The sequence below is a fragment of the Alosa alosa genome, chromosome 17, assembly GCF_017589495.1.
Source record: "Alosa alosa isolate M-15738 ecotype Scorff River chromosome 17, AALO_Geno_1.1, whole genome shotgun sequence".
Classification (NCBI taxonomy): domain Eukaryota; kingdom Metazoa; phylum Chordata; class Actinopteri; order Clupeiformes; family Clupeidae; genus Alosa; species Alosa alosa.
This window is the reverse complement of record NC_063205.1, coordinates 28,708,211-28,730,710: the sequence shown is the minus strand read 5'-3', so window position 1 is coordinate 28,730,710 and position 22,500 is coordinate 28,708,211. Positions and strand designations below refer to the sequence as shown.

General features: G+C 48.4%; 1 protein-coding gene across 11 annotated transcripts in view; it reads right to left on the bottom strand.

Annotated features, from left to right (window-relative positions):
• Window positions 1-22,500, bottom strand: part of magi2a (membrane associated guanylate kinase, WW and PDZ domain containing 2a) — a 250,106-nt gene that overhangs the window by 7,197 nt on the left and 220,409 nt on the right. For 7 of the 11 annotated variants that reach the window (XM_048267425.1, XM_048267429.1, XM_048267430.1 and 4 more), the window contains 7 exons: window positions 21,329-21,521; window positions 18,242-18,562; window positions 16,790-16,975; window positions 14,885-15,119; window positions 12,805-13,018; window positions 9,761-9,904; window positions 2,526-2,664 (listed from right to left, as the gene is read on the bottom strand). In XM_048267425.1, the coding sequence (XP_048123382.1) occupies window positions 2,526-2,664; window positions 9,761-9,904; window positions 12,805-13,018; window positions 14,885-15,119; window positions 16,790-16,975; window positions 18,242-18,562; window positions 21,329-21,521 (1,432 nt within the window). Of the gene's footprint in view, window positions 1-55; window positions 167-2,525; window positions 2,665-9,760; window positions 9,905-12,804; window positions 13,019-14,884; window positions 15,120-16,789; window positions 16,976-18,241; window positions 18,563-21,328; window positions 21,522-22,500 lie in introns of all 11 variants that reach the window. The other 4 variants (XM_048267434.1, XM_048267436.1, XM_048267435.1 and 1 more) reach the window with 3 other exon arrangements.

Genomic DNA, 22,500 nt, shown 5'->3' with positions numbered 1-22,500 from the left:
CGTCACACCACGTCCACAGCACACCAGAGGAACACGTGCAAGCCGTGTTACGAACCGTGTCTTTGGAGTGGCCCGTTAGGAGGAAATAGGGGGTGCCATGCGGGTCACTTTTCATGCACATGGAGAGATTGGAAGGTACCATTCCTATAGGAAGGAAAGTAACAACCTAGAGCCGTCATTAGAGCAGGAACAGAGACGCTGGTGAGGTTAACAGACAGCAGCAGGTTAGTAGCACAGAAGACAGCAGACTCACAAGGCAAGAAGAAGAGAAGACTACTACGCAGGCTGCTTTGGAAGACCAAGGAACCAAATTGGTACGATGGGCAAAGAGCAAAGTCTAACCAAAGCAAATTGAATCACAAAATCTGGTCTGGTCTGGCACATGTCACACAACAGCTGTAATTCAAGGAGGAGAACTTTGCTTGTTGATAGACTTTGCACTTTGCCAGGCATTTAAATAAGGGCACCAAGACCAGGGGGGTATTCCAAATACATGGTTTAGGGCTAGTCCACACGTACGAAACCGATCTTTTTTTCCTCCGTCTTCCCTGAAACCGCATCAAGAATATTTGCGTCCAAACGGATCCATCTCAACACGACTAACACATTACTTCATACCCCAGGCCTATAGGTGGCACTGTTTCTTTACAAAAATTGACCATAGTTTGTGCTTTACAAACAGACAGAATAGGCTATGACAAAATGGCTAGTGCAAGGAAACCAGAATTGTTTGTGTGGACTGATGGTGAACTGTCAACTGTAGTCAACTGTAAAACTAATAAACTTTATTTTACAGTTTGTGAAGGATGCAGTCCGTCCTTTATTTAGCTAACTTGCCAGGTAGGGCTACTAATCACCTTTACTTTCTTTGGTTGTAGGATAGTCCGTGATTCACATTAGTTTTGGCTATCACCGCAATTAGGCTACTAAGCGCCAAGGCTTACCCAAGTTCTAGGCTATTCTGTCGCCACATTTATAATATTGCTATAAAACCTTAGTTAGTAACAGTCAATACGTTTGCCTGCATCAAATCAAATCGGCGCATTTGTATTCAGTGTGCTACCATCGGCTTAACGTGAGTTCTAAGCGTCTTTGTATGCTTATATCTGATTTCACTTTCGACTGTGAATGCATGTATATATGTTGTAAGACATGTAAAATAAATGAATGACACTGGCACTACGCACAAATTAATGTAGCCTAAACTTACACCACAGCACTTTGCTAATAACTTAAGTTCTCTGGCGTCACTGACAGTAGCTAGAATGCATTAAAAACACCGGAAAAAAACAGTGTTCAGTCCACCAAGTCATAAGCTATCGGCGCTGCGCCTTCCAGTTGTGATATTTATCTTACGGTGTAATCGTAAGGCAATGTCATGTATGAAAACTAGTATTGTTAGGCAATACTATAAGGAGGTGCAAGTCCAGGGCAGCTGAGGTGTGGCGATGACATCATCGATCGCAAGCAGGATGTGCAGTTTAAGCTGTCTAAACGAATTCAAGCGGACTCGGTTTCAGATTTCTCCACTCTGGGACCAGGTTTCAAGAAAAGTCGCGGGTTTAGGGCAGTGCGTTTACAGGATTACCGTTTGGGCGCTTCGGCCAAGACGAGGCAAAACCTCTGCGTTTAACCTAAAAAGCGTCTCCGTGTGGACGGGCCCTTAGTGACAAACCTGGGTAAATTAACTCAAAGTAAGAGGTAAACCTCCTAATATAAGCGCTGTATGGCTTCATTCTCCTAACAGAACAATGCCATAGGGCTCTTGTTATAGGAGGTTTACCACTTACTGTACTCTGAGTTAACTTACCCACGTACTTGGAATACCCCCCTGGTCTACAGTGAGAGAAAACATACACAGGGAATGTTTACACATCCAAATAAAAGCCAGTCTGAGACTGATGTAGACTAGGCTAGGTTAGGGCTAGCCTTTGATCCAGGCCTTAAATCTTCCAATCCAGTCGTGTAGTTATTTTAGCTATTGACTGAGATAGATTATGTCTTACTTCATTTACAGAGGCATGCTTTTTTTTTAGATGGTGAAATTGAAAAGTGGGATTAAGAAAGACAGAGAAGTCCACCTTAGATAGATTAAGAGAAGTTACACATGCCCGTTCTGTTTGGACACAAAAGAGATACATGATGATTTGTGACACAGATGATGCGGACTACTCCAGATTACACCAGAAGAGAGGGCAGGTTACTGTAGAAGTTCTTTTTCACAGATAGGAAATTGATGCAATGTGTTTAATTGAATTCAGTTAAAGCAGGACATGGTGTTAAGTTGTAGCAGTGTGAAGGGAAATTGTTGCAGCACCATAGGCCCCCAAGGCTTACGCTGAGAGGGAAGGTAGTGTGTGTGTGTGTGTGTGTGTGTGTGTGTGTGTGTGTGTGTGTGTGTGTGTGTGTGTGTGTGTGTGTGTGTGTGTGAATGTGTGTGTGTGAGTGTGTGTGTGTGTGTGAGGTGTGTGTGTGTGTGTGTGTGTGTGTGGAGCCAGGTTAAGCGCTGTGTTTGGGTTGCTCACCATATTCTGGCACCTGGCCCGTGCCCCTCTTGAGCAGGAGGCGCACGCGTCGCCCTCCCGACTTGATGAGCTCGATGGCGCGGCCGTGGGTCATGTCCCTGGTGGTCTCGCCGTTAATCTCAATGATCTGATCTCCAACCTACACACACACACACACACACACACACACACACACACACACACAGAGGAAGAGAAGAGGGTGAACTGAAGGGGTGGGATGGGGGGAGGAAAAAGAAAGAACGCATGACAAGGGGACGTCACGTTTGTGTGTGAGTGTGTGTGTGTGTATGCCAGTGTGTGTGTTTGTGTGTTCGAGCATGGACATTACTGGCATTAATGTATGATTGGATGGAAATGATATGTGTGTGTGTGTGTGTGTGTGTGTGAAGTAGGCCACAGATGATTTGTGTGAGTGTTGCGTGGGTGATTGTATGGAGATTGTATAAAGAGCTATATGATTTGACCCTGTAGCCAACACTAATTCATTTCACTCCCTGTGGCCATTAATTCCTGGTGCCTACACACTTTCTCTCTCCACCTGGAATGAATCTCACACACCTGAAATTCATCAAACACACACACAATAATTACATAATCAGACTTGTGTAATTATTGCTGTGCAGGTTATTAAAAACTGTGATTGTTTGACCATTAAAACTAGGGGGAAATAAATGAGGATGTCACACGATTCGGATGGATATTTATTAGGATCAATGCGGATCTATGATAGCTATGATAGCTATAGCTATATGATAGCTATGATAGCTATGAAGCTAGCCGCCGAGCGCTAATCAGCATTGCTAGTCATGAGTGCCGATGTCAGGGCTAATGAATCTCAGCAGTAGCACGCTAGTGTCACCGCATGAATGAGTTATGGCAGAGCCGGCACACACTCGAAAAAACGGCAAGGGGCGAGGAGTGTGTGTGTGTGTGTGTGGGTGACAAAGAGCTGCAGAATGACAAAATGATCCTTTTGGGATACCTGGGGGATGAGGATGAGCGAGTGGATCATTATGCCTGGTGTAGGTGTGTGTGTATGTGTGCGTGTGTATGTGTGTGTCTGTGTGCATGTCTGTGTGTGTGTGTGTGTTGTAATGCCGGTGATTGACAATGGCATTGGCGCGTCGGTCTGTGTGTGTGTCGGGAGTGTGTGTCTGTGTGTGTGTGTGTGTGTGTGTGTATGTGTATGTGTGTGTGTGTGTGTGTGTGTGCATGTGTGTGTGTGTGCATGTGTGTGTACATGAGGTAGGAGGCTTTTATATTGGCTTTGAGAACAGCACTACAGGCAAGGACGTCTGTCTGCACTGTGTATCGACATATTCATGCATCCAGACACACAATGCTCGGCAATGCACTCACACACAAACAAACAAACAAACAAACCCACTCACACGCACGCACACACAAACAAACAAACAAAAACACACACACAGAAACAAACAAACACACACACACACACACACACACACACACACACGGTCCAGGTCTGATAGGCATTACACCCCCCACTTGCTGGAGGGGAGAGTCGGCAGAGCTCCAGCCAATTATGGTAACAAATGGAGAAGTCCTATGCTAATAGCCACAGTCATCTCCACAAGTGTGAGTGCAGGCCCCACAGCACACCAGTCATTAGGCTGCCATTAGGGCTCATCTGGCCTGAGAGCGTCTGCGTGTGTGTGTGTGTGTTTAAATCACCTGTCCCCATCCCTCTCATTTGACTCCCTTCTTCAGCTCTTCAGCCCATCTGTTCCTGTCTGCCTATCTGAATCTCAGCTCAGAGCCCCAGGAGCCCCAGGAGCAGGGGTCCCCCCCAGTCCAGCTTAGAGCCCCAGGAGCAGGGGTCCCCCCAGTCCAGCTCAGAGCCCCAGGAGAAGGGGTCCCCCCAGTCCAGCTTAGAGCCCCAGGAGCAGGGGTCCCCCCCAGTCCAGCTTAGAGCCCCAGGAGCAGGGGTCCCCCCAGTCCAGTGAATAGATCTATAAAGCTATGTGTCATCCAGCTTTTTCCTAAAACCTTCAGATAAGAGGCTGCACTGGGGACTTGGGGAGGGTGTAGGGGAGGAGAGGAGAGGAGGAGAGGAGAGGAGAGGAGGAGAGGAGAGGAGAGGAGTGGAGAGGAGGAGTGGAGGAGGAGAGGAGAGGAGGAGAGAGGAGAGGGGAGGAGTGGAGAGGAGAGGAGAGGAGGGAGAGAGGAGAGGGGAGGAGTGGAGAGAGGAGGAGAGGAGGAGAGAGGAGGGGAGGAGGGAGAGGGAGGAGAGGAGGAGAGAGAGGGGAGAGCAGGAGAGGAGAGTGAGAGGAGGAGAGAGGAGGAGGAGAGGAGAGGGGAGGAGTGAGAGGAGGAGTGGAGAGAAGAGAGAGAGGAGAGGAGAGGGGAGGAGGAGGAGGAGGAGGAGGAGGAGTGGAGGGAGGAGGAGAGGAGAGGAGAGGGGAGGAGTGGAGAGGAGAGGGGAGGAGTGGAGAGAGGAGGAGAGGAGAGAAGAGGAGAGAAGGGAGGAGTGGAGAGGAGAGGAGGGGAAAGGAGAGGAGAGGAGAGGAGAAGAGGAAGAGGAGAGAGGGGAGGAGTGGAGAGGAGAGCAGGGGAAAGGAGTGGGATGGAGGGGAGAGGAGAGGGGAGGAGTGGAGAGAGGAGATGAGTGGAGTGGAGATGAGAGGAATGGAGGGGAGGTGAGGTGAGGAGAGGAGAGGAGAGGAGTGGAGAGGAGAGGAGGAGAGGAGGAGGAGAGGGGAGGAGGGGAGAGAGGAGGAGAGGAGAGAAGAGGAGAGAGGGGAGGAGTGGAGAGGAGAGGAGAGGAGGAGAGGAGAGGGAGAGGAGAGGGGAGGAGTGGAGGAGGGAGGCGGGAGAGAGGGAGGAGGAGAGAGAGGAGAGGAGAGAAGAGGAGAGAGGGGAGGAGGAGAGGAGGAGGGAAAGGAGAGGAGAGGAGGAGGAGAGAAGAGGAGAGAGGGGAGGAGTGGAGAGGAGAGCAGGGGAAAGGAGTGGGATGGAGGGGAGAGGAGAGGGGAGGAGTGGAGAGAGGATGAGGAGGGAGATGAGAGGAATGTGGAGGGAGAGGAGGAGGAGAGGAGAGGGGAGGAGTGGAGAGGGAGAGGGGAGGAGAGGGGAAGAAAGGAGTGGGATGGAGGGGAGGAGAGGAGAGGGATGGAGGGAGGAGGGAGAGAGGAGGAGAGAGAGAAAAGAGGAGAGGGGAGGAGGAGAGGGAGAGGAGGAGAGAGAGGAGGAGGAGGAGAGGAGAGGGGGAGAGGGAGGGGAGAGAGGAGAGAGGAGAGAAGAGAGAGAAGGAGAGGGAAGGAGAGGAGAGAAGAGGAAGAGGGGAGTGGAGAGAGTAGGGGAAGGATGGAGGGGAGAGGGAGGAGAGAGAGGGAGGGAGGAGGAATGGAGGGAGGGAGAGAGAGAGAGGGGAGGAGGAACGGAGGAGGAGAAGAGAGGAGGAGAGGAGAGAAGAGGGAGGGGAGGGAGAGAGGAGGAGAGAGGGGAGAGAGGAGGAGAGGGAGGAGAGGAGGAGAGGAGAGGAAGAGGGAGGAGGGAAGAGAGGGAGGGAGAGTGGAGGGGGGAGAGGGAGGGAGAGGAGGAATGGAGGAGAGGGGAGAGAGGGAGGGGGATGGAGGGGAGGAGAGGAGAGGGATGGGAGGGAGGAGGAGAGGAGAGGAGAGGAGAGGAGAGGGGAGGGGAGGAGAGGGATGGAGAGGAAGTTGGCTCTGAGATGACTGAACAAGGTTTGTATGCATAGAAGTCTATGTACCTGTGTGTTTTGGTCCAGCTAGGGGTATGGTTAGACAAATTAGTATGTAAGGGATAATGTAAAGAACGCCGGTCATTATTGGGAAAATAAGTCCACAAGTCAACGGACAACTCGTGTGCCAAGAGTGTAATAATGTAAATGTGTATGTGTGTGTGTGTGTGTGTGTGTGTGTGTGTGTGTGTGTGTGTGTGTGTGTTGCCGCGCATGTGTGTTTGTGTTTGTGTGTGTGTGTATGCGTGTGTGTGTGTGTGTGTGTGTGTGTGTGTGTGTGTGTTATGCGAAGTACGTGTGCGTCACGTGTGTGTGTGTGTGTGTGTGTGCGTACATATGCGCGTGTGTGTGTGTGCGCGGCGCGGCGTGTGTTAGTGTGTGTGTGTGTGTGTGGTGTGTGTGTGTTAGTGTGTGTGTGTGTATGTGTATGCGTGGGCTGTTTTAGAGGTGGTGAGCGCTGATGAGAGCTGTCAGTGTCCTAAGGTGAGTCTAAGCTGTGAGGTGACGCTGACCATCCCTCATGTCCACTCAGTGGAGCCTGGACCCCCAAACCCCCACCTCCTCATGTTCAGCCTTTTACCCCTCCAGGGGCAGAGAGGGGGATAGAGGGAGAGAGGAGGGGGAAATGATGGAGGAAGTGAGACTGAGGGAAAGAAAGGGAGAGAGGGAGAGAGAGAGAAAGAGAGAGAGAGAAAGAATGACTGAGGAAATGTGACTGAGGGAGTGAAAGAGAGAAAGAGAGAGAGAGAGAGAGAGAGAGAGAGAGAGAGAGAGAGAGAGAGAGAGAGAGAGAGAGAGAGAAAGAAAGAAAAAAAGAGAGAGAGAGAGAGAGAGAGAGAGAGAGAGAGAGAGAGAGAGAGAGAGAGAGAGAGAGAGAGAGAGAGAGAGAGAGAAGAGAGAGAGTTTTATCCCCCTGGGCTTTTTTACACACATTATCGCTGACAGGTTCATTACAGATAAGAAATGAACAGCTCTCCGCTATCACTTAAGATGGACCATAGTGGGGGAACAGAGTGTGTGTGTGTGTGTGTGTGTGTGTGTGTGTGTGTATAAGTGTGTGTGTGTGTGTGTGTGTGTGTGTGTGTGTGTGTGTGTGTGTGTAAGAATGTGAGAGTGTGTGTGCCTGTTTTCATGAGTGAGAGGGTGTGTACAGTAAGTGTGTGAATAGACGGCAGAGTGAGTATGTTTCTGTCCGTGTGTGTAAGTGTGGACTGTGAGATCATCCAGATCTGTCCCACAGATATAGTGCAGCCACCATGACGGTAGACTTTAATCTACTCTACTGCTGTCTACAGCAAACTAAACCCAATCTCCATATAATATTAGCACATCCAGAGAGACAGAGGTAGATAGAGATAGAGAGAGAGATAGAGAGAGAGAGAGAGAGAGAGAGATAGAGAGAGAAAAGGGGAGAGAGCGAGAGAGGAGAGAGACAGAGAGAGAGAGAGAAAGAGACATAGAGAGAGCAAAGGGTAGAGAGCGAGAGAGGAGAGAGAGAGAAAGAGAGATTTTACAGCACTGACAAGGTGACTCAGGCGAGAGGAGATGAAAGGAGAGGAGAAGGGCATTCTTCCACCCCTGCCTACCTCCATCCCTTTGCCACTTTGTCATGTCCCCCTCTCTCTTTCCCTCTCTCACCCTGTCTCTCCTCTCCCACCCGCTGTCATAAATATCTGAATATCCCAATAAATATCTCAGGAGCATGTGAATGGTGAGTGCATGTGGAGGGACTCGAGCAGTGCTAGCAAAGCTAGCGGAGCCACAAAACTCCTCCACAACTCTTCACCTGGGACAGAAGGCTAATAGGAGGAGAATAGGAGCTCAAGATACTGCTACAGACCCGGAGGAAGCTGATCCATCATGGAGGCCGGGCCTGCAGTGAAATCTGTTTCAAACAGGAGACCTCCTCGTGGAGACTGTAGCTGTGTCCAAAACGGGGAAAATGCCGCCTTCTAAGATAGCGTTCGGTGGCAGCAAGGCATCGAGGCATGTCCGCATCAAATATTGGTATAAAATGCTGCATTGTAGGATAACTTCATATTGACAAATTTTGAAGGCAGTGTAGATGTATCCTTCATGCTGCCTTCAACGTCCAAAATTCTATCTAATTAGGAGCAGCTGAACAGTAATTGGCAACAGCTGAAATGTTTTATTTTTTATTTTTGAGAGCAGTGCAGTCCAACGTTATGTTATTCTGCTTTCTAGTATCCTGGTGTTGCTACCTTGCTAGGCCGTCCGAAACAAAGTTCGTAGCTGCTACCTTGATGCCTGCTACGGCAAGTGACTCGTTAGACAGCTGAAGGCAGCGAGGCAGCAGGCAGCTGCCTTCCACTTGGGACAGACCCTGTGTCTCACTCTGCCTTTGAAGCTCCATGGCTTCTGTGTTCTAACAGGGGGAACATGAGATATCACCACATTGCTTTGACCTCATCATGGAGACTGTCTCTCCTTCCTCTTCTGTGGCAAAGAAAGTGTTCTGCGTTCTAAGGTAACCTCAGTTTTCTGAAGGAGAACATGAGATGTTACAGTACCTCTATAAGCCTCAATGGACACTTAAAGCGCTTCAAAGTCAACAAAGTAGCACAGCAGGTTGTGCAGGCAGGCTGATGTATTGTCCTGTGTAAGAGTGGTTGGCCTTATAAGGTTTAAATAGGTTCAGTAGAACACACGAAATAAAGGATATTCAAAAAGTGACACTGGACTGAAGTACTTGAGAGAATTCTACTTTTGTGCCTCTCTAACAGCCTGTGTGTGCATGCATGTGTACAATACATCTGTGCTATTATGAATGTGTTCGGCAGTGAATGTGTTCGGCAGTTCGGTGTGTGTATTGTGTATGCAAATATATGAAGGGAATTACTTAGATGAGCTTTGCCAAAGTTAGACAATTATTTAAACTCTCGAGTGAATTCTATGTTCGCACATTTCAACTGACAGTCACTGATGTTTGTTTTGAAGCATGCTGTTTGTGTCCATTTCCCTGTCTTTGCTATTCAAATGTGTTGGCGGTAAACAGGTTATTTCATTCTTCTACAAAGGCAAAACTACAGTCAACAGACAAGGTAGACTTCTCTCACAGCCAATTGCCAGTGGCATTTGTTTGGCTGTTGTGTAGATTGTGCACAGTATTTCTAACAAAGCTTTCTTATTTGGCAGCTTTCTGTGGTGACACATTCATTTACTGGGTTTTATTTACAGGCCTATTTATAATGAGCTTTTAAAAGAAGCCCAAATTGTTGTAAATAAGGGCAAGTCTAAATTGGTTTTAAAGATTTGTACAGTTGGAGGACAACATTTTGTTTTATCTGTGAAAGAAAAGGCAGTTACCTGCCGAGTTCAATCTGTCCATTTTGTTACTCTGTTGTCTAGATAATCACGATGAATAATTTCCATTCGTCACAGATAATATTTTGATTTTAGTTGTGGTGTGGTATGTATGTGTGTGGTATGTGTGTGGTATGTGTGTGTGTGTGTGTGTGTGTGTGTGTGTGTGTGTGTGTAATGCACTCACTCTCATCCTCCCGTTGCGCAGGGCAGGGCCATCCTCAGCTAGCCTCAGCACGAACAGGTCCATCTTGTACTCGCGGCCGCCGCGGATACTGAACCCGAAGCCTTTGGCACTCTTCTCCAGCTCCACCGTGAAGAAGTCGAAGTCCTGCAGCAGCAGAGGACACACACACACACACACACACACACACACACACACACACACACACACACACATACACACCCACACCCGCACACACCCACACACACCCACACACACACACAGACACACACACACACACACACACACACAGACATTTGAAATATGACCTGGATCCATCCAATATGCCTACTCTTGCATTGCTCCAACCACAGCTCCCACAAAGAAATATGGCAGTTTTATAGGTCTACCTCACTTCTTTCCGCCTCTCCCCAGATTTACAGTCTATTTTTAGACAGGCAGAACCACAGTCTACCTGCAGGCATCTGTGCACACAGAGCACAAACAAACACTGCATATTTATTGTAGGCCTTTTCTGAGTTCGCTCCTATGTGTACGCCCCTGTTTGATGTCCCATAAGAGGCAACCTGACAGCTGTGTGTGTGTGTGTGTGTGTGTGTGTGTGTGTGTGTGTGTGTGTGTGTGTGACAGCGGCGCGTCAACAAGTGTGGGACCAGGAGCATCGCTAGCTATTTAAAACATTCAGGGCTAGAGCCCAGAAGTTAGAGTTGTTTTTTGTCTGGGGGTTCCCCCGAGAGATTTTGAAAATCGTGCTGATGAACATGCAATTTTAACCTACTTTGAAAACGAAATGGAAGGCCAATCGTAATGACTCACGTCACGGCATTCTGAATATTTTGATGTTTAAAGACCGTGTAAGGAGAAACGTCTCTTCTGCCAAAGTGCACCACATCCAACACCCAAAATATGACATTAAAATAGCCTTTAGAATAAACATCGTCATGCACCTCTGTCAAGTGCACAGGTGTGAGCGTTCGTCTCGGGATAAACATTTCGGATGTCATCATCTTCAATTAATGGGCTATGGGTGCCTTGAAAGCAATGCATTTGGGTTGTGTATCACAAACTTTTGCCCAAAGAAAAAGTTCCATTCTGTCAAAATCAAGCCCAACATGCATTGCTTGGAAGCCCCTCAAACGAGGTCAGGTTTACCATATTTACTGCGCATGTGATTCAATAGTAAATCACGATATATTGAAACTGAGCTGATCGAAATGTCCTCCTGGGTTGCGGGAGATGATGACACAATGTGAGTTTCCACTCCTTGTCCCTGCTCTGCCCTTTTTTCTCTCTAAAGAAACTTCTAATATCCATTTGTCCTTCTACACTTATTTCGCTAAGGCTAGTTAGTAGAAGCACGAAACAGCAATGCTTAATAGCGTAGAGGAGAATTGAAATTGCAACATTTTGCAACAAATGATTCTAAACCTGCCCAGATCACGTCAGATTGTCTTGCGCTGCTGTTAATGCACACAATGGACACAAAACACAAAAGTCTCTTCTACGGGGCTATTTATTTCATTCAGGATTAGAGTTTTTGTTGTTGTTGTTGACGGCCCATAGATCCGGGGCTATCCCCAGAGGATCCGGGGCTATAGCCCCGAATGCCCAGGTCTAACGACGCCACTGTGTGGGACTCTCCGAGGCACAGAGACAGAAGTGCTGGTTTAAGCTGTGCCTTGATGACAAGAGCAGCTCCGGTCACAGCGGCTGTGTTCAATAACTGCACAGTGAAAAGACTACAAACGTGTGGACTGTGAACGTGAATCTCCACACACTCAGTGAATGATATAACTATGATGTCGTAAAACCAGCAGTGTGTTCATATCTAACAGTGTTCATTGAGAGAAAAGGACAAGAGAATTGCTGATGAGTTATGGTGTTGTAGGCAATAGGCATAAAATGTCTGTGGGGGTGTGTGTGGTTGTGTGTGTGTGTGTGTGTGTGGGGGGGGGGGGGGGGGCAACAATAAATCAAAATCAATGCAACCCCCTACCCCCAATAATAATATCATCATGATGAATGAAACTGTTAGAGCATGATAAAGTGTGTGTGTGTGTGGGGGGGGGGGGGGGGCAGAGCTAGTGAGCTGAGTGGAGCGCGAGTGAGCGAGGAGCAGAGTGGATGGAATTTTGTTAGAGCGTGGAGCGCTTCTTAATTCAGAGACTGGAGCGGCCGCTCTGTTCCGCTCCAATTTCGCTACGGCGCCGCTCACACCACGAGTCAGGCCCAAACCCACCCAGAACTCACGTCTTCATAATGAAACCAAGACCGTTACATTTCAAAATGAAGACACTTGCCATAGTGATGTAACGGATTCGTTGCTGTAGCTAGGTGCTGAGGTGGCGTTTAGTGCCTAGCATTCAGAAACAGGAGCAGGGATGCAGGCCACAAAAAGTGCACACTCTAGGCAGATCAAACGCACACACACACTACACATACAGGGGTGGACGCAGCCCCCCACACAAAAAGGATCACACACGAGGAAGACCTAAAAGGGTAACACGCTACACTAAAACATGGACATTAAAACAGTACCCAGAGTTCTCCCCCGTATCCCAGAATGCATTGTCCCAGAGTCCGTAGCACATAGTCCAGCTTGCCGACGTTACAGTGAGTTCGTTGGGGATGAAGTCGCTAAATATTTTAGAAAGGAAACTGAAAGTCATAGGGCTTACAAGTGTACTATTCCTACAAAACAACTAGATACAAACAATGTAGAGCAAGAACAACTAGCCTATGTCGTGACACTGTTCCAGTGAGATTTATTTTGGAATTTAAGAAGACACATTTCGCAGAAACATTTCGCGGAGTGTGCTGCAAAGAGCAAAGGAAAACGTGAGCAATTTGAATGGCCTGCTTTACGTAAGGCTGAAGTAAAACTTGGACGCTAAACCTGTATTATTTAGGCAATTAATCCCTTTAGTTTGAGGCTTATGTGTACGTTGCCAAGCTTGTTCGTTGTTGCACCGTCGGTGTTGCATTAGGCTATCTTTTACAAGATAATCTGGCGTCAGGTGGGGTGGTGTGAAGGAGCACGATCTCACCTGCGGCTGCCGGTAGTCAGGGATGACAAACTGCCGCGGGTCTAACTGCCGGTAGTCCATGAGTGGCGGCTGCCGGTAGTCCAGCGTGGGCGGCTGCCGGTAGTCGGCTACGGGAGGGTGCCGGTAGTCCACGGGGGGCTGGCGGTAGTCTGTGAACGGAGGCTGCCGGATGTCCGGCTTCACGTCCTGTCGAGCCTTCACCTCAGATCTGTAACTAACCAACACATTGTGCATTGTATGTAAACTGTAAACATTGTAAGCATTTAATTACAACCATATAACCCATTAATAACAACAGAATTATCAAGAAGGGTTCACTTCAAGATACTAATGCTGTGACATTCATATCTTTTCCAAATGTGTCTTAACAAAGCAACTTACATAATATGTCAATTTTTACAAGGGCCATTGTCTACAGAGCAACTTGAGGGTTAAGCGTCTTGCTCAAGGGCACAACGGTGGAGGCCTGGGATTGAACCCCACAACTCTTCAGGCTACTGCATGATGGCCCAGCCCCATACGCATAGCATATACCTGCTACAAGGTTTAGCACAAACATTGACCCACTTTCTGAGTGACTACTTTTAATGGATTTGAGGCCTTACTGTCATTTAAGTGTACAGTATGATTACATTTCAGTCAGGACCACTTCCCTATTTGCATAATATTACATTCTCTGTTCTGGGAGCCCCCTGCCCTTCCATGTGCAAACATGGAAAGCCCAAGGCAGGGAGAACAGCAATGATAACCCCCCCATGGGATACAACACAGAGCAGACACCAATGACTAGACATTGATAAGTCTTAAATCCTAACAGGGGGATAACAGAGGAAGATGGAGTGGAGGTGGGTTGCCAAAAGTCTTGCAGAGAAAGCGGCAGGCAGTAGGTAGGCTAATCAGCTTAGATAAGGCGATCTGAATGATCTCCGCCAGTGCAAGAGCAGAAGATGATCAGTTGAGTAATCAGCTGAACGGTCAGCATGGCAGTCAGCTTGACCATTCAGCTGGGTCACTCAGAGATGGTGGAGGAGACTCCGCGGCCAGCCCGAGCTAACGCTCCGCTATGCTCCATTTCATGCAAGAGGCTAATGGTGTTGAGAGATGCGTTTGCTGGGGGTTGCCTGTGTGTGTGGGAGAGAGACAGAGGGAGATTGCATGCAAAGTAACAGCATGATTGGATCTTGTTTATTTTGTCAGGCTCATTTGCTGTGTGTGCTGCAAATGTTATGGTTAGTGAGATTTTGCATGCACGGGAAGTACACACGCATACGCACACACACACACACACACACACACACGGAAGAAACAACCACACACATGCACAAGTTTTCCATCAGCCTACACACACACACACACACACACACACACACACACAGCACACACACACACACACACACCACGGAAGAAACAACCACACACATGCACAAGTTTTCCATCAGCCTACACACACACACACACACACACACACACACACACACACACACACACACACACACACACACAAACACACACACACACAGCCTCCCCCATCCCTCTATCTCTCTCTCTCTTATCTACTCGCTAAATCTTTCATTGAACACGATTTCCATTGAAAAGCACAGTGACACAATCTGCAGGAGCCGGGCGAAGCGAGCCAGTCGAGAGTGTCTGCAGTGAGGCAGAGGACAGTCCGCCGCCACTCGGCACGGCCGCCACAGCTCCCCTGCCTCCATTAAAGATGGAGGGGATGTTTTTAAGGAGCAACGGGCCGCTGAATTATTCAGGCCTCCATAAGAGTTAAGTGATGTTACTCAACAAAGTGGAGATAGAGAGGAGAGAGGAGAGAGAGATAGAGAGAGGGATGAAGAGAGAGAGGGAGAGAGAGAGGGAGTGAGAGAGACAGAAGGTGAGAGAGAAAGATTGAGCGAGTGAGTGAGTGAGTGAGTGAGAACGAACGAGCGAAAAAAGAGTCAAGAGAGAGAGAGAGACTGATAGAGAGAGACAGAGAGAGAGAGAGAGAGAGAGAGAGAGAACAAATGAAAGAGTCGAGAGAGAGAGAGAGAGAGAACAAGAGAAGTCTCTGGGGGTGAGTGGGCCTCACCTGCTCTCGTGGCTGTAGATCTGCACGGGGGGGGCTGGTACCGGGGCCTGGGTGGGGGGCGGCTGGGGGGCCTGCTGCTGCTGCTGCTGCTGCTGCTGCTGCTGCTGGGTGGGGGGCGGCTGGGGAGGGGCGCCTGACTGGAGGCCCACCTGTGCCGCCTGGATCTGGGGACTGCTCTGCTGGTTCATGGGGCTCTGCTTCTCCGAGTTGGCCGCCGACGGAGGGGTGCTTAACTCTGTGGGGCACACACACACACACACACACACACACACACAAGGGAGCATAGACAAAGAGTCAACATTGTGCTTGTGTGTGTGTGGTGTGTGTGTCTGTTTGTGTGTGTGTGTGTCTGTATGTGTGTGTAATATATAATAGACATACAGTATGTTAGTCCCTTTGGATATAATACCCAGGAAAACCACTTGTGTGACACGTGACACATTAATCACTATTTTACATGCAAACACATGATTTGCATAATGGACGTAAGATACTCTGACCACAGCAAAAGGGACTCATCTAGAGCTGGGCCACAGCTCTCCATTGTGGTGGTCAGGAACAGGGACGTCGCTAGCTATTTAAAACATTCGGGGCTAGAGCCCAGAAGTTAGAGTTGTTTTTTGTCTGGGGGTTGGGGTTAGTTTTCTCCCCGGGAAGTTACAATCGTGCTGATGAACATGCAATTTTAACCTACTTTGAGAATGAAAAGGAGGCCAATCGTAATGACTCACGTCCACGGCATTCTGAATATTTTGATGTTTAAAGAACCGTGTAAGGAGAAAGCGTCTCTTCTGCCAAAGTGCACCACATACAACACCCAAAATATGACATTAAAATAGCCTGTAGAATAAACATCGTCATGCACCTCTGTCAAGTGCACAGGTGTGGCGTTCGTCTCGGGATAAACATTTCGGACGTCATCCCTTCAATTAATGGGTAATGGGTGCCTTGAAAGCAATGCATTAGGGTTGTGTAGGCTATCTGGCTTTTTGCCCAAAAAAAGTTACATTCTGTCAAAATCAAATAAACATGCATTGCTTGAAGCCCCCTCAAACGAGGTCAGGTTTACCATATTTACTGCATGTGATTCAATAGTAAATCACGATATATTGAAACAGGAGCTGATCGAAATGTCCTCCTGGGTTGCGGGAGATGATGACACACTGTGAGTTTCCACTTCTTGTCCCTGCTCTGCCTTTTTTTCTCTAAAAACTTCTAATATCCATTTGTCCTTCTGTACACTTATTTATTAAGGCTAGTTAGTAGAAGCCTGCAGAAACAACAATCGTAACATTTTGCAACAAATGATTCTAAACCTGCCCAGATCCGTCAGATTGTCTTGCGCTGCTGTTAATGCACACAATGGACACAAAAACAAAAGTCTCTTCTCACGGGGCTATTTATTTCATTCACGATTAGAGTTTTTTGTTGTTGTTGTTGTTGGCCCCATAGATCGGGGCTATCCCAGAGGATCGAGGCTATAGCCCCGAATGCCCAGGTCTAACGACGCCACTGGTCAGGAAGGCGTTAATAAGTTTTTTTTTTTTTTCATCCTTTACCAAAGTGAGTCCCATTAAGATCTTGCATCTCAATTTCAAGGGAGCCCTGGTTAAAGCCCAGGTTAAAGTGGCTTAAGATGGGTCAGTTGCCGAAAAACAACACTCCCAATGGAGATCATTAAAGAGTAACAATCTAAAAGCAGAAATAGCTAAAAACAGAAAAATAAAAAACATGCGCCTGTCTCCTCAACAGTTTGTTATGTATTGCAAGCTGTTCCCTGGAGAGTGTTGTGACAACTCCACTCAGGCTCTGTGACAAACCCAGGGAAGAACAGCAGACACAAGAGACGCAACTGCAAATGGTAAAGGGAAGATTTTGAGATATTTTCCGGAAGGTTCCGCTCACCCTCCTGCGGGATGATGCACAGCGTGACGCTCAGGCCGGCGTCCTTGATGAGCTTGACGATGTCGGCGTGCGGCATGCTGACGATGGACTGGCTGTTGACGGCCAGGATGCGGTCGCCCACCTTCAGCTTCCCGCAGCGGTCCGCCGGGCTGCCCTCGATGATGCGCCCGATCTTATGTGGCACAGCTGAAATACACACACACGCAGATACACATCGTGAGTGCACACACAAACTGTCTCTCTCTATCTCTCACACACGCAGAGGACACAGGCACACAAACATTTACAATACATGCACACCCCCCCCCCACACACACACACGCACACACACACACACACTTAGCTGCTGTCAGCAGAGGACAGCCTCACGCTCTCCACCCTTCTCTCTTGTCCATGTTCTTGCTCTCGGTCCTTCTCTTGCCTCCTCTATCTCAGTCTCTCTGTCTCTGTCATCTACTCTGTGTGAGCCGAGATACACCGCCACACACACACACACACACACACACACACACACACACACACACACACCACGCGTGCAGCACTCAAGGTCCTTCTTAGCTGTACCTCGACTTCCCGCTCCTGGATAAGGGCCCATTCATTATTGACTTAGCAGGACGCTAAAGCTAAAATAAAGGGGGCGGTGAAGAGGTGATTCATTTTTCATAGCGCCGTGACCTCATACATCAGGTTCGTGCTAAAAATGAATTCCTCTTGTCTCTCATGTCGTGTTATTTCATGCGGGGGGTAAAAAAAAGAGGCTACAGGTTTTGTGAGGCAAATGGGCGAGAGCTTAAGAAAAAGTACACTTTTAGAGAGACAGCAGCTGCCATGCGCCAACTTTCCTCTTTCCTGACCTTTGACCTCTACGTCACGCTGTGCGCTAGAAAACAACCCAAAATGACCAACATCTCCATCTTACTACATCCTTTAGTGACCCAGTGAGCACAATGTTTACATACTTTTCTGTATCATTTATACATGATCTGTTTTCTTTGGAATGCTTTTACATGGCTGTCCCTTAAAGGTCTTGATGGGACAGTCTTATGTCTTATTTACATCAGGTCTACTAAAGAGGCCATCAGGACGGCAGTCATGAAGAAGAATACCTCCTGCTACCTGTCACCAGCTATGTTGTGTGTGTGTGGTTTGTGTGTGTGTGTGTGTGTGTGTGTGTGTGTGTGTGTGTGAGTATGCATATGTGAATCTGTGTATGTGTGTTTGTGAATGAGTGCTTGTTTATTCCTGCTACCAGGTGTGTGTTTCTATGAGTGTGTGTTGTATTATGTTGAATGTATTTGTTTTTATGTGCCTGCATAGCTGTGCAAGCTGCAATGTACACATTTGTGTATACTTTTACTGTATGTGTGTGTGTTTGTGTAGATATGTGTATCTTTGTGTGTGTGTGTGTGTGTGTGTGTGTGTGTGTGTGTGTGTTTGTGTGGCATTGCTCACTGATGGCAGCCGTGTTCTCGGGCCGGTTGAGCGAGCTGATGATGACGAAACCGAACCCTTCCGTCTCCTTGCGGTGGATGACCACATCGCTGGGCTGGGCGTTGGGTGGCACTATGGCCAGGCCCGGGTCCTGCTGCCCGGACCCGGTAACAGCACCGGGCGCTACTGCGGAGCCGGAGGAGGAGGCCGGGGCGCCACTACCGTGAGGAGGCACCGTGCCCACGCTGCTGGGGAAGGTTCCGGAAGTGAAGTCGCTCCGGGGGGAGCTGTGCTGGGTAGAGACGGAACCGGGACTGCGGCCGTTCTCCAGACAGGGTTCTCCTGCAGGGGGGTGCGAGAGGGGGGTGAGAAGGGACTGAGACACCATTCATACCTCCATCATGGCAACACTGCTTATACCAGGAACACTATGGAAGGATCACAACAATAAACCAATAAACTCTGTTGTTGACCTTGACAGAGCAGGAAAGAGTAGAGAGGGAGACAGAGAGAAGAAGGCACGCAGAGAGAGAGAGAGAGAGAGAGAGAGAGAGAGAGAGAGAGAGAGAGAGAGAGAGAGAGAGCAACCTAGACAGCGACAGGCGTCTCAGAGAAGAAAGGGAGGTGCGCGGTGCCACCGTCTCATCTGCATTATTACGGCTCTTATCAGTGAACGGGAGGCCTGTGTTTCTGTCTATGCCAAATGGCAGCGAGACAGTCCGACTGACACGGGGAACTGTCACCGGGGACGACCGGAGACACAGGGAAGGTCAAAGTCTCTGTTGACACTGCGATCTCTCGGAGGAAATGCCAGGAGAATGAACAAGCGCTGGCGGGGCAGGTAAAAGACAAAAAAAAGAAAGAAAGAAAGAAAGAAAGAAAGAAAGAAAGAAAATGCCGGGGCATCTAAGCGTTGCCTTTCAAGGTTATTGCTGCACAATGCAACCTTCTGCTTTTCAACCTGATGAAAGGGACGCGTACACCGAGCATGACTTCCTGCAACTGTGCAGAGACGCCTTCCATTATGAGCTAGAAAGAATCAGTCACGACGCAGGAGTGACGAGGCAGCTACTGTTGGACGGAGGAGGTGTGTGTGTGTGTGTGTGTGTGTGTGTGTGTGTGTGTGTGTGTGAGAATGTGTGTGTGTGTGTGTGTGTGTGTGTGTGTGTGTGTGTGTGTGGAAGGGGGGCAGGAAACAAGATCAAGCGGACAGGCAGGTAACTGCGGACGTCCAAAAAAGCTGCCTGGACTGTGCACAGATTAGGGCCATGGTTCTAATGACCTTGGCGGATTAGTGACCGAAACATCCCATGGCACGCTGCTGTATTCAGCACACATCAAAATGTGCCTGTGGGTGTGTGTGTGTGTGTCTGTGGGTGTGTGTGTATGCGTATGTGTGTGTGTGTGTATGTGCCTGTGTGTGTGTGTCTGTGGGTTTGTGTGTGTGTGTGTGTGTGTGTGTGTGTGTGTGTATGTGCGTTTATGTGTGTGTGTGTGTGTGTGTGTGTGTGTGTGTGTGTGTGTCTGTGTGTGTGTGTGGGTATGCGTATGTGTGTGTGTGTATAGGTGTTCAGACAGAGCGGAGTGAGGGGTAAAAGATGCAGGCGAAAGCTAATGGCTCAGGGACAGACTATGTGGGGACGGGGGGAGTGGAGGATGCAGAGGTGTCTGGAGATAGGAGGCTCAAAAGCTCAAAGAGGTGAACACACACACACAGACACACACACACACACAGACACACACACAGGCACACACACACACACAGACACAGACACAGACACACACACAGGCACACACACACACACACACACACACACACACAGACACAGACACAGACACACACACAGGCACACACACACACAGAGACACACACACACCCACACCCACACACACACACACACACACACACACAGACACACACACACACACACACACACACACACACACACACACACACACACACACACACACACACACACACACACACACAGGCACCCACACACACACACACCACACACACACACACAGACACAGACACACACACAGGCACCCACACACACACACACACACACACGCACACACACAGGCACACACACACACAGGCACACACACACACACACAGGCACACACACACGCACACACACATAGGCACACACACACACACAGGCACACACAAACACAGGCACAGACACGCACATGCACAGACACACACCGAACGCACAGACACAGATACACACGGATGAGGAGATCTGAGCGTTTGCTCTGAGTCTGGCTAATCCAACAGAGCCCGCCGATGACAGTGGCAGAGACATGAAGAGAGAGAGAGAGAGAGAGAGAGAGAGAGAGAGAGAGAGAGAGAGAGAGAGAGAGAGAGAGAGAGAGGGGACAGAGAGGGTAAGCCAGAAAAAATGGGGATTGTGGGAAGGATTTGGAGGTGTAGACAAGAGAGGTGCAAAAGATAAAGACCGAAAAGAATAGAACAGAGTAGAGATAAGAGGAGAGAGAGAGAGAGAGAGAGAGAGAGAGAGAGAGAGAGAGAGAGAGAGAGAGAGAGAGAGAGAGAGAGAATCTTATGAAAATCTACTGACATGTTTGTGTTAAGATTTATTGTATAACTGCTTTGGCAATATAAGTGAGTTTGTCATGCCAATAAAGCATTCTTGAATTGAATTGAATTGAATTGAGAGAGAGAGAGAGAGAGAGAGAGAGAGAGAGAGAGAGAGAGAGAGAGAGAGAGAGAGAGAGAGATACTGCAGATACAGATGGTAGAAGTGAGGAGCAGATAACGAGTGCAGAAGTGAAAGAGCAAACAACCACAAAGAACAGAACCTGTGTGTGTGTGTGTGTGTGTGTGTGTGTGTGTGTGTGTGTGTGTGTGTGTGTGTGTGTGTGTGTGTGTGTGTGTATGTGTTGTGTTTCAGAATTTTAGTTTGATAGATGATATGTCATTTTTGTACAGTTTGTTTTGTACAATAGAAATGAGTGTATTTGGTAATTTCATTTAGAATATATTTTGATGTATCCTTGTGAGTCCTTGTGTGTGTGTGTGTGTGTGTGTGTGTGTGTGTGTGTGTGTGTGTGTGTATGTGTGTGTCCTCTCTTGCTCACCTGGGCCTGGCTTCCTCCGTCGGACAGTCAGGCTGACCTGGCCATTGCGGGCGGCGCCGTGCATGAGGTCAATGACGTAGCGATGCGGCTTGCCCGCCACGCAGATGCCGTCCACCGACACCAGCTCGTCCCCGGGCCGCAACCGGCCATCCTGGTCAGCGGGGCTCTTCTCGATGACGGCCCCAATCAGGATCTGTGAGGTGGACGAAAACAGGGGTGGGGGTTCAGCGTTACTGTCATGTCAAGTTTAGGGTGAGCACATGTGGTTGAATAAAAGAAAGGTTGGAGGTGCAAAGGAAAGGTGGAGGGGTTTAACAGGGTGGGGGTTAGGCTATGAGATGAGCCCAATCCGTGAGAGTCAACAGCTGACAGTTGATGGCTGATGTGTTGAAAGGCAAAAGCTCCATCCTCATATTCCCATGTCCACTGGTGGAATATCAAAGCATCATCACATCTCACCAATAAATAAATAAATATTGTCTCAAAGGCCCTTTGCTTTACAGTAGAAGTTGAGGCTTGCTAGTATCTGGCAGTAGTAAATGAAGGACAAAGCCTACACAGCTCAGAGTGTGCATCTGTGTGGGAGTGGGGTTCTCTATGATTGTTCACTCTTCCTCAGAGGAGGCTATCAGTCCTCACACACACGTTAGATTCACACACATACTATGGTCACACACACGTTAGATTCACACACATACTATGGTCACACACACGCTAGATTCACACACATACTATCATCACACACTGATCCTCAGAAGAGACTCAGGAGATATCAGTCCTCACACACACGTTAGATTCACACACATACTATGGTCACATACACGTAAGACTCACACACATACTATTGTCACACACACGTTAGATTCACACACATACTATCCTCACACACATGTTAGATTCACACACATACTCTGGTCACTCACTGATCCCTCTGCTCAAACTTATCATCCCAAATGCCTGCCTCATAGATCTGGCTCATTGGTTAATCCGTATAATTACCGGACACACTGGAGAAGATGGACTTTAGTACTAAAGATTAGTCCGATAAGGAAAGGTGTTTGCTACACTACTGTCACTGGTTAGAAAGTATGAACGTTTGTGTGTGTGTATGTGTGTGTGTTTGTGTGTGTGTATGTGTGTGTGTGTGTGTATGCGTGGGTGTATACTGTATG